Source organism: Hordeum vulgare, chromosome 7H, assembly GCF_904849725.1.
Source record: "Hordeum vulgare subsp. vulgare chromosome 7H, MorexV3_pseudomolecules_assembly, whole genome shotgun sequence".
Classification (NCBI taxonomy): domain Eukaryota; kingdom Viridiplantae; phylum Streptophyta; class Magnoliopsida; order Poales; family Poaceae; genus Hordeum; species Hordeum vulgare.
In genome coordinates, this window is record NC_058524.1 from 51675460 (window position 1) to 51687378 (window position 11919).

The following is an 11919-nucleotide window of genomic DNA, read 5'->3' on the forward strand; positions in this document are numbered from 1 at the left end:
CAACAAAAACAAAATCTGTTAACAGCAGATCAGTTTGTAGCAATCTGTATACTTCATATACTTATGGTACTTCAAAACTTCTGAACAATTACGACAGTCTGAAGAATTTGCATAGCAATCAGAAGCAAAAAGAATCAACTCAAAAGCTGTTACATAAAAAAAGAAAATTCTTTTCGTGAGCAGAAAGTTTCTATCTTTTCCAGCATGACCAAACGATCATCCCCAAGACTAATCATAACGGTTTTTCTTGGCACAAACGCAAAAAGAAACACAAAAAAACACAATCATAACAGAATTATGAAAGTTTGGAAAACACAAAACAGAAAGAAAAAGGATAGATTCGTTGGGTTGCCTCCCAACAAGCGCTTTTGTTTAACGCCCTTAGCTAGGCAAAAGGTGATGGAATCACGTATAGTCATCTTTGGTGCTCAAACCATAAGTAGCGTGATCATTTATCATCTTAAGATCTTCATCTTTATTGGATGACTCACCACTATCTTTACGAACAAAAACAAACTTGACGGTCTTTTTGAGAGTGAGATTTGGAGTATTCTGCACAGCGGCAAAAGCGGAACCCAAGTTGGTTATGACATCTTCTAGTTTGCTAATTCTAGAAGAATCATTAACTATAAGTTCCTTATCCCTTAATTTTTTCAAAAAATTTCCCACTTTAGATCCGTACTGAGTAATTTTATTGTGGATCTTTCTATCCAAACCCTCAATAAGTTCAACTGTGGCAATTTTGTTTTCAATAGCGTCAAGCCTTTGCATCACGTGTTCCAAGGTTAAGGTAGTTCCATTAACCATGAGCGGGGGTGAGCCTACCAAATTCATGATAGCTCCATAGGAGTCAACAGTATGGCTCCCCAAAAAATTCCCGCCTACAATGGTATCAAGGATATACCTATTCCAAGGAGAAATTCCAACATAAAAACTGCGAAGGAGAACGGTAGTGGATTGCTTACGAGTAGATCTACTTTGAGCATTGTAAATCCTGTACCAAGCGTCCTTTAAATTTTCTTCCTCATTCTTCCTGAAATTGAGAACTTCATTCTCAGGGGTATCGTTTGGAGTGGTGGGTCTAGCCATTGATTGACTATCTCACACACAAACGAGCAGGAAGAGAGAGTGAAAACGGGCAAAAGAAAATGACAAAGGAGAAAGGCAAAGGAAAACGGCAAATGTGAAGTGGGGGAGAGGAAAACGAGAGGCAACTGGCAAAAAAGTAAATGAACGAGATGAGTTTGTGAGACCTACTTGGATAGATCTCTCCTTCCCCGGCAACGGCGCTAGAAATACTTCTGCTACTGCAACAAAAGACCTTCCAACGGTGCCAGAAACATGTGTTGACGGGAGACTATTCTTGTCTTGATTCTCCTCAGCAACGGCACCAGGAATCCTTCTGCTACTGCTACACCTTAAGGGACTTCCTAGGCAAATATGCGAAGGATTTCCCCCGTGGCCTTGGAGCCTTGCGTTGGTGTTCTCTCAAAGCGGAAAGGGTGATGTAGCAAAGCGGTGGTAAGTATTTCCCTCAGTTTTGAGAACCAAGGTATCGATCTAGTGAAGGAATATCACAAGTGCCTGCACAAACACAAAAACTTGCTCCCAATGCTATGAAGGGGTTGTCAATCCCTTATAGATTGTTTGCCAAGTGAGAACTGAAATCAACAAAGTAACAAAGCAAAGTAAAAGCGAAGTGGAAGCGATAGGTGTGAATAGACCCCGGGGCCGTAGTGTTTACTAGTGGCTTCTCTCATGAAATCAAGTAGACGGTGGGTGAACAAATTACTGTCGAGCAATTGATAGAACCGCGCAAAGTCGTGATGTCATCTATGGCAATGATTATATCTATAGGCATCACTTCCAAAACAAGTAGACCGATACTTTCTGCATCTACTACTATTACTCCACACGTCGACCGCTATCCAGCATGCATCTAGTGTATTAAGTCCAAAAGAACAGAGTAACGCCTTAAGCAAGATGACATGATGTAGATGGACAATCTCATATCTACGACAAAGCCCACCTTGTTACCCTTGATGGCAGCTACATGATGTGTGCCTTGCTGCCCCTACTGTCACTGGGAAAGGTCACCACACGGTAAGAACCCAAAACCAAGCACTTCTCCCATTGCAAGAATCATAGATCTAGTTGGCCAAACAAAACCCAAGACTCGGAGAGACTTACAAGGATATCAAATCATGCATATAAGAAATCAGCAAAGACTCAAATATATATCATAGATAATCTGATCACAAATCCACAATTCATCGGATCTCGACAAACACACTGCCAAAGAGGATTACATCGGATAGATCTCCATGAAGATCATGGAGAACTTTGTATTGAAGATCCAAGAGAGAGAAGAAGCCATCTAGCTACTAACTACGGACCCATAGGTCTAAAGTGAACTACTCACGAGTCATTGGAGGGGCGATGATGTTGATGTAGAAGCCCTCCAACTCCAAAGTCCCCTCCGGCAGGGTACCGGGAAGGGTCTCCAGATGAGATCTCACGGAAAGGGAAGCTTGCGGCGGCGGAAAAGTGTTTTCATGAATTCCCTGATGTTTTTTCTTCTGTATTTTAGGGAATATATAGGCGAAGGAGCTAGGTCAGGGGGGCACCAGGGAGGCCACAAGCCTGGTTGCCGCCGCCCCCCTGGTGGTGGCTACAGGGCTTGTGGGCTCCCTGTAGCTCTCCTGGCTTGGCCCACAAGCCCCCTGATCTTCTTCCGTTCGGGAAAAATTTATTTCGGGGATTTTATTCCGTTTGGACTCCGTTCCAAAATCATATCTGAAAAGAGCCAAAAACACAGACAAAACAGGAACTAGCACTTGGCACTGAATTAATAAGTTAGTCCCAAAAAAGATATAAAAGATACATAAAACATCCAAAGATGACAAGATAACAGCATGAAACCATCAACAATTATAGATACGTTTGAGACGTATCACGCAGCTCACAAGGACTAACCATTGAAGCACAAGATTTGAGAGAAGACATCACATAGCTATTGGTCATGGACTCATGGTCCAAGGAGGACTATTCACGACACGTCCGAGAAGCGTCCATGGCGGTGAAGAAGCTCCCAGAGGTCAATCCTCCCTCCGGCAAGGTGCCGGGAAGAGGTCTCCTGGCTCTCCCGATCTTGGAAGCGCTGCGGTGGCGGAGCGATGGAGAAATTCGCGATTCTGGAAGTTGTGGAAGGGTTTTCTCTCAAAAGACTAAATATAGGCCGAAAGAGGGCACCAGAGGAGGTGGGGCCCACCCAGGCGGCCTCCTGGCGTGGCCAGGGGGTAGGCTATGCCAGCAGGTCTCCTGGACGGCCCCTGGCCCCCCTCTGGCCCACCTTTGGTTATCTGGAAGCTTCCGTTACGCTGATTTTTTATATATTTATCCTGGAATTTTTCGGGCTTCGAAAAATTGGGTAAAATTCCCTACAAAATAGACATCAACAAACATAAACTAGCACTGGGTGCACTGAGTTAGTAGGTTTGTCCAAATATGTGTAAAATAATATAAAAGTGTAGCAAAACATATAACATTGTCACCCAAAAGATCATGGGACAAGTAGAAATTAAGGATACGTTTGGGACGTATCATGTGCCTTGCCATAAGTTTCTCAAGGGGTACAAAGAGTGATCCAGGAACGAATCACTGAACAACAGTCAAAGTTATCCTTAGTAATTTGTGGATTAAGGAATTTTCTCGATTATGGAGGTGATTAAATAGTTCGTCATAAAGTGTTACATCGATGCAAGCTTTGTCACTAATCGAGATGACTCTGAGTAGTGAACCGAATTCGTATAGTGGACAATCATTTGGATTGGTTCCAAATGGCGCGTGGTAGCAGCATCTACACGGTGACATAGAGATTTGTAAAGCACACATGGATCTGAAAGGTTCAAAGCCATTCACTAAAACCTCTCTCACAAGCAAACATAATTAAACTCCAAAACTTATTGGCTATAAATCACATAGTGATGTGAACTAGATTATTGACTCTAGTGCAAGTGGGAGACTGTTAGAAATATGCCCTAGAGGCAATAATAAATTAGTTATTATTATATTTCCTTGTTCATGGTAATCGTTTATTATCCATGCTAGAATTGTATTGATTGCAAACTCAAATAGATGTTTGGCTACATAGACAACACTTTGTCCGTACTGAGCCTCTAATGGGCTAGCTCATTGATCAAAGATGGTCAAGATTTCCTGGCCATAGATATTATTTGTCATTTAATAACGGGATCACATCATTAGGATAATGATGTGATGGACAAGACCCAAACTATGAATGTAGCATATGACCGTGTCAGTTTATTTCTACTATTTTCTACATGTCAAGTATCTGTTTCTCTGACCATGAGATCATGCAACTCCCGGGCACCGGAGGAATGCCTTGTGTCTATCAAACATCACAACGTAACTGGGTGACTATAAATATGCTCTAGAGGTATCTCTGAATGTGTCTATTGGGTTGGCATGGATCAAGACTGGGATTTGTCATTCCATATGACGAAGAGGTATCTCGGGACCTACTCGGTAATACAACGTGACAACAAGCCTTGCAAGCAAAGTGACTAAGGATTTAGTCACGGGATCTTGTATTACGGAACGAGTAAAGATACTTGCCGGTAATGAGTTTGAATTAGGTATAGAGATACCGACGATCGAATCTCGGGCAAGTAACATACCGATGGACTAAGGGAACAGTGTACGGGATTAACTGAATCCTTGACACAGAGGTTCGACCGATAAAGATCTTCGTAGAATATGTAGGAGCCACTATGGGCATCCAGGTCCCGCTATTGGTTATTGACCGGAGAGTGTCTCGGTCATGTCTGCATAGTTCTTGAACCCGGAGTGTCTGCACACTTAAGGTTCGGTGATGTTTCGGTATAGTTGAGTTATGTATGTTGGTGACTGAAGGTTGTTCGGAGTCCCGGATGAGATCCCGGACATCACGAGGAGTTCTGATTGGCCCGGAGACGAAGATTGATATATAGGAAACTGGTATTTGGGCACCGGAAAGGTTTCGAGCATTTCCGGTAGTGTACCAGGAGTTACGAATGGGTTCTGAGGATTCAGCGGGAGGGGCCAACTGCTACCACGCGCCATTTGGAAGCAATCCAAATGATTGCTCCACTATACGAATCCGGTTCACTACTCAGAGTCATCTGGATTAGTGACAAAGCTTGCATCGACGTAACACTTTATGACGAACTATTTAATCACCTCCATAATCGAGAAAAATTCCTTAATCCACAAATTACTAAGGATAACTTTGACTGCTATTCAGTGATTCGTTCCTGGATCACTCTTTGTACCCCTTGAGAGACTTATGGCAAGGCACATGATACGTCCCAAACGTATCTATAATTTCTGCTTGTTCCATAATCTTTTTGGTGACATTGTTATATGTTTTGCTACACTTTTATATCTTTTTACACATATTTGGACTAACCTACTAACTCAGTGCACCCAGTGCCAGTTTTTTTCTACTGATGTCTTTTTTGCAGGGACTTTTGCCCAAATTTCCAGAGTCCCAAAAATCATGAGAAAATATATAAAAATCAGCGTGACGGAAGCTTCCGGAGCACCAAAGATGGGCCAGAGGGAGCCACGGCCTGCCCAGGCGGCCTCTTGGTGCGGCCTGGCCCCTGGCCGCGCCCACAGGTCGCCTAGGTGGGTCCCACGCCCTCTGGTGCCCTCCATCGTTCTATTTTTACCCCTCCGATAGGAAACCCTTCCATCATATCCAGAATCGCAAATTTCTCCATCGTTCCGCCGCTGCAGCGCTTCCGAGATCGGGAGCGTGAGGAGACCTCTTCTCGGCACCTTGCCGGAGGGAGGATTGACCTTCGGGAGCTTCTCCACCGCCATGGACGCTTCCCAGACGTGCCGTGAGTAGTCCTCCGTGGACCATGAGTCCATGACCAGCAGCTATGTGATGTCTTGTCTCCAATCTTGTGCTTCAATGATTAGCCCTTGTGAGCTGCCCTACATGATCAAGGCATCTATGTAATTTTCCTGCTAATGCTATGCTCGGTTTGCTGGGATCCAATGGATTATGAGATTATGTTCAGATTGTGATGAGTTATATACTCCCTCCGTTCCTAAATATAGAGTGTATAGTTTTTGGCACGGAAATTAAAGAACACACGTGGAGGGAAAGTTTCACAAGTTTTGGGTGAGATTACACGTGACTAATTGACATAAAAAAATAGAGGAGCTTGCCTAATATAAGGAAATGTAATGAAATCCTTAAAACAAAAATCCACACGGGTGATGCAACGCACTACACCTTATATTTTGGATTTTTTCTCAAAAAACTATACACCTTATATCAAGGAACGGAGGGAGTATTTGATTACCCTTTTATATTAATTATGTTCTTAGGTAATTCATGCATGTTCTTCGTTGCTCTTTATTGCTTTGGCCGAGTAGTAGATTGTAACTCCAAGAGGGAATGTCTTCTGCTAGCGTCAGAGCAGCGGACACCTACTTGTTGATCCTCGGAGTCCTCCTAGTTCAATAAACCTTACAGTCCTCGTGTAAGGGAAATCTGCTACTGATTACATCTCCACCTTCCACTTGGGTTAACCAACAAGGGACGAGAAGTATATCCATCAACTCGTCATCACCAACCACCCCAGGGAGCCACATAGGCCTAAAAGGTGGCGCACCAGCCCCTAGTGGGCTGGGCGGCCAACATCATGGGCCTATGCAGCCGAAATAGTGGAGAAGGGGAGGAGTTTGACTAGGATGAGGAGTCCTCCTAGCGCCTCCACCAAACCCACTTGGAGGAGGACTCCTCCTCTTGGGCACGGCCGGCCAACCCTAGGGGAAACCCTAGGGCGCCACCCCTTCCCCCTCCCTCCTATATATAGTGGAGGGGAGAGAGGGCAACCACACCTAAATCCAAGGCACAACCCCCTCTCCCTCCCTCTAGTTCGTTCTTCCTCTAGATTAGGTTCGGCAGTGCACGGCCACGCTATTAGGCTGTCGGAGAACTCAGCTACCTCTTCGCCCCTCTTGCTGGATGAAGAAGCCGGAGATCGTCATCGAGCTGTACATGTGCTGAACGTGGAGGTGTCGTCCGTTCGGCACTAGATCGAGATGGATCGTGATGGGATTGCGAGACGGATCGTGATGAGATCGCGGGACGGACTACGATTTGCATGCAAATATGTTGTACTACATCAACCGTGATATATACTCTTCCGCTTAGCGATCTACAAGGGTATGTGGATCCGATCTCTCCTCTCGTAGATGGTCATCACCACAGATAGATCTTATGTGTGCGTAGGAAAAATTTGGTTTCCTATGCGACGTTCCCCAACATAGCTAACATACTAGAATATATTTATCATGTTCCAACACCGTTGGCGTCGGTAAAACCAGGGTAATACCGATCCAGTAAAAAGACCCTTGGACGCGAAGTCACGAATATTCCCCGACGCGAGATGGTACTCACAAAGACCCCGATGTGCCCAGTGGCCTAAGACTGACCATGTTGGGATGAAGTCAATAGGAGAAAGGCAGTCTACCTCCAAGGCCTCCTCCCAGGGGTATTCCCGGGAGCGAGATGACCAGACACCACCTACGCCTCCAGTAGAATAGGCGTGGGCTCTCGGAGGGTTGCGAAGGCCCGTCCGGACGAATACTACGCTGACACCTTGAGCCATGCGGGTAATGAATGACTAGCCTATGAGCATGGGCTCTGAATTGACCCGTGAGGCCCAAGGCATACACAATGACTACTGTGTTAGGACAGTGTGGCGACGGGCAAGTATTCGACGGATCTTACAATGCCTCGAAGGGGTTGCATCATCATTGGTACATGCATGCCACGGGCGGCCATACCGCCATGGTACCGGCTACACTAGTCTATTTTGAGTATACACCTCACCCATAGGAGTTTCCGACAAAGCCTTCTCTAGACACTACAAATAGAGTAGCCCGAGACTCCACAATGAGTCGATCTTTCACACAACAAAGGAGACAAAGATTGACTTCACCATTGTAACACACATTGTAGCTCTCTACCATTTCAATACAACAAAGCAGAAGTAGGGTATTACACCTCCAGGCAGTGACCACCGTCTCGGACCTGTATCACGTGGCTCGTCAGTGTGTTCGATCCCTAGAGGTTGTCCCACCCACGAACGCTGGGTGATCGCCAAACACACGGGGATGTCATTGAACAACAGACCCTCACAACGACGAAATAACTGCACATTTGAATCCACATGATCAACACGAATATTCGATCCCAATAGTGCTTGGAGGTGATCTCCTCATCCGAGAGCGCAACGCCGGTGCAGGCTACTTCATCTATGAGGATTTTGATTTTGCCAAGGTATTAGGTCATGATGAGAGTACCTTTTTGCAAATTGGTGAGCTCGATCAGGGTATTGATGGCTTAGGCTTGGCTCTGGGCAGCAAACATGGCATGGATGGCCTTCCACACCATGGCCGGCGTCTGTAGTGTCACGACCTCAGCAAGGATTTCGCATGAAAGAGAACCCATCAGATAACCTTGAAGTTGTTCTTGCTATGCATACCAGAGGGATCGGGCAAAGTTTGCAATTTGCTCATCTTTCTCGTCCTTGGTGATGGTGAGAGTGGCCGGAGGTGCCGGGCTGCTCTCCTCGAGATGGTGTGCCATATGTGCGCCCTTGATTTGGGGCAGCATAATGGCCTTTCATAGGAGGAAGTTTCATGTCGCAAGCTTCTCTTGTGGCGGCGGTCCGAGAAAGGCAGAGGTGGTACCGGTGGAGGAGGAGGCGAAGATGGATGGAGAGGTGGTGGCAAGGGTGCTCAAGGTGCTGTTGATGGCGGAAGTGGCGGTGGTCATTGTCTCGTCCGAGGGGGTAGCTAGATGCGATCTTCTATAAATGAAGAAGAGCCTCTATTACCATATAAATTATGGTGGAAGCGTTGAACCCAATTGCAGTATTGAAGAAGCATGCATCAGCAACATGTGCAACAATAGACTATTACAAGCTGTACTAGAAAGCCAAAGCACATTATTGCAAACAAACAAGTTGGAGATGTTTTATCGTTTAAACTTTATATCAAGATTTTACATATGTGCTAGAGTTGACAAAGTAATTTAGCAGATTATTAAGTCATAAAGAGAGTATTTTCACTCGTGAAAACTGAAAACATGCATGCCACAACTTCGGTTTTTTTTCATACTCTAATGTACTGTAAATACTAACGGGAAGAGAGCAAAATACTGATATCTCCATTCGAAGATGTAAATTGTAGTTTCACAGTATAAATTCATGCCTTAGCCAGTATAAAAAGATGGAACAAGATACAGGGGAGTCTTCCTACAGAAAATCTGTCTGCCAGTCCCTTCCATGCTCACGTCTTCTTTCGTCATGCCGTCAGGCAACTCCCAGTCGAACGAATGCAGCAAGCTAGCAAGCGTGAACTCCACGATGGTGGCGCCCATGGGGATAGCAGGGCAGATCCGCCGCCCGGCGCCAAATGGAAGGAGCTCATAGTGCGATCCATAGAAATCAGTGTCGACGCCGTCAAACCTCTCCGGGTAAAACTCCTCAGGTTTGTCCCAGCAGGCAGGGTCCCTCCCCATAGCCCACACGTTCACGAAGATCCTTGTCTTCGTCGGGATGTCGTACCCAAGGACCTTCACATGGTCCATGGTCTCCCTAGGGACAAGCAGTGGCGCCGGCGGGTGCAGTCGTAGTGTTTCTTTGACGATCATTTTCAGGTAGTTGAGTTTAGAGAGGTCGTCGACCTGCACTAGTCTCCGTTTGTCGCCAACCAAACTCCTTATCTCTGTTTGTGCCTTCTTCATCACCGTCGGATTCTTGATCAATTCAGACATAGCCCACAACAATGTCACCGAGCTCGTCGTCGTGCCACCGATAAATGCATCCTAATCAACAGCATATATGACCACATTAACCTTGATTCACTTAAAATATATAGGAAAGTCTATGTGCAGTTTAGTTCCAGAGAAGCACAAGTTCAGTTAGTACCATTAGAAGAGCCTTGAGGTGGTCCTTTGTGACCTTCCCTTGCCCCTTCCATAGACTGATCAACACATCCACAAGGTCATCTTTGTCAGTCTTCACCCTCCCAGGATCCATATGCTGGCTGAGTACCATTTCGAAGTAGGAGTCCAGCTCCAGGAATATCCTCTGGTATCGCGCCTCCAGCCCCACGAGCTTATCGAACCACCGGCTCATCCGCGATGCCGGGAAGAAGTCCTGTGCAGAGAAGGCAGAGAGGGCGACCATGGCCTCGCTGAACACCTGCTGGAACTTGGCGTACTTCATGAGCTTGGCGCCCTTCATGCTCCCGAACGCCACCGTGCCGATGAAGCCGTCGATGAGCGTGAAGAGGGTCTCGTTGAGGTTGACGGGCTCCCTCGGCGGAGACCGTAGTGAGAGTGATTGGATCAGCTCGCCGACCTGAGCTTGTAGTGCGTAAGCGAAAGACTGGACGCGTTTGCTGCTTACGAGCTCCGAGACGAACAGCTTGCGCCTCTCGCGCCAGCTTGCGTTGTACGGCGAGAACGCGATGTCTTGGTTGCCGTAGGTGATCAATTTTGCACCTGGAATTCAATACTACTGGCTTATTTTCAGATAGAAATAACGTGCTTAGTTTACCAATATATAACTTCTCAAGCACTTGGAGATGTTTAGAGGTTGTTTATTTTCTAAATGTTTTAAGAACCGGCCGGCCTGCAGACAGTAGCAGTAGGGGTGCGAAAGAACTTGCCTGGTGAAGAGGGTCGGCTGCAGCAATGGACATCATGCGTCTTGAGCACCTCCTTGGCAGCCTCCGGCGACGACACCACGATGGCCGCGACGCCGCCAAGCTGCAGGTGGACGACGGGGCCTAGGCTGCGGGCCAGCCTCTGCAGCGACCGGTGGGGCTCGTGCACCATCAGGTGCAGATGCCCTATGATTGGCAGCCTCAGTGGACTCGGAGGAAGACGGATGGTGTTCTTCTTCTTCTTGCCAACGGCTTGCATGTACAAGAAGATTACCGTGGGAGCTATGATGAGTAGAGGCACTGACCATAGGAGGACATGCTTGAGTTCTGGAGAGGGGTTCAGATCAGGCGCCATTGTTGTTGTGCTCTTCAGCTCTTGGAGAAGACAGTGGAGCACACTAGGCAGCTGGATATATACACACAGAGAGATAGGAGATCCAGAGAGTTCTCCTCTTCACTGATTGGGCTGTGCAGTGCGGGTGAATGATTGAGGTGCCTGTGGAGAGTTGGCATGTCGTGATCGCCATGGAGCTCATCAGCCAACGCAGAAATTTGTCTGAGGTATCCCTCTTTCAGTCTCGATCAGGCGTACCACGCATTGGACTTCGAGAAAACAGAGCACGTGCAAAAAATATTACTCAATTTGGTAATCCTTTGTATGGACAAATCACAAGGAAATAATTCAGAGCAAACAGAACACTCGCTAGCTAGCTACTTCCTCCGTCCCAAAATAAGTGTCTTCAGCTTAATATAACTCTGTACACGAGCTGGTACGTACAAACTTAAGACATTTATTTTGGGACAGAGGGAATATGAAATGGGTAAACTCTGGATCATCGGTAATTAGTGCTCAGAAAAATACAAGTCTAGTACTAATTGACACCACCGGCAACAACTGGCCCCTCTCAGTTCCTACCGCTGGCCGAAGATGCAAATATGAGGAGCACAGTTTTAAAAGAAGGTAAAAAGCCGGCCTCTGCATCAATGGGTACATGTAGCCTTTCACTATTGTAAAGTTTTAAGATCTAAACATGTGTTTTTCGTTCCCAGGGTCATATGAAAGCCTGTCTAAGATCTAAACAGTTTTAATAGCACGTTTACAATGGTGCACACCCCAACCCACATTCTAGGTTTCGAAAACAAAATTGTGAACTT

At 46.2% G+C, this 11919-nt stretch overlaps 1 protein-coding gene across 1 annotated transcript; it reads right to left on the minus strand.

Moving 5' to 3' along the window:
• Positions 1 to 9240: 9240 nt before the first annotated feature.
• Positions 9241 to 11202, minus strand: LOC123407787 (4-hydroxyphenylacetaldehyde oxime monooxygenase-like). The gene is made up of 3 exons (XM_045101004.1): positions 10768 to 11202; positions 10023 to 10600; positions 9241 to 9919 (listed from the first exon to the last, which is right to left on the minus strand). Exons 1-3 carry the CDS (start codon positions 11117 to 11119, stop codon positions 9305 to 9307), a joined length of 1545 nt encoding a protein of 514 aa, XP_044956939.1. The 5' UTR covers positions 11120 to 11202; the 3' UTR covers positions 9241 to 9304.
• Positions 11203 to 11919: the final 717 nt, after the last annotated feature.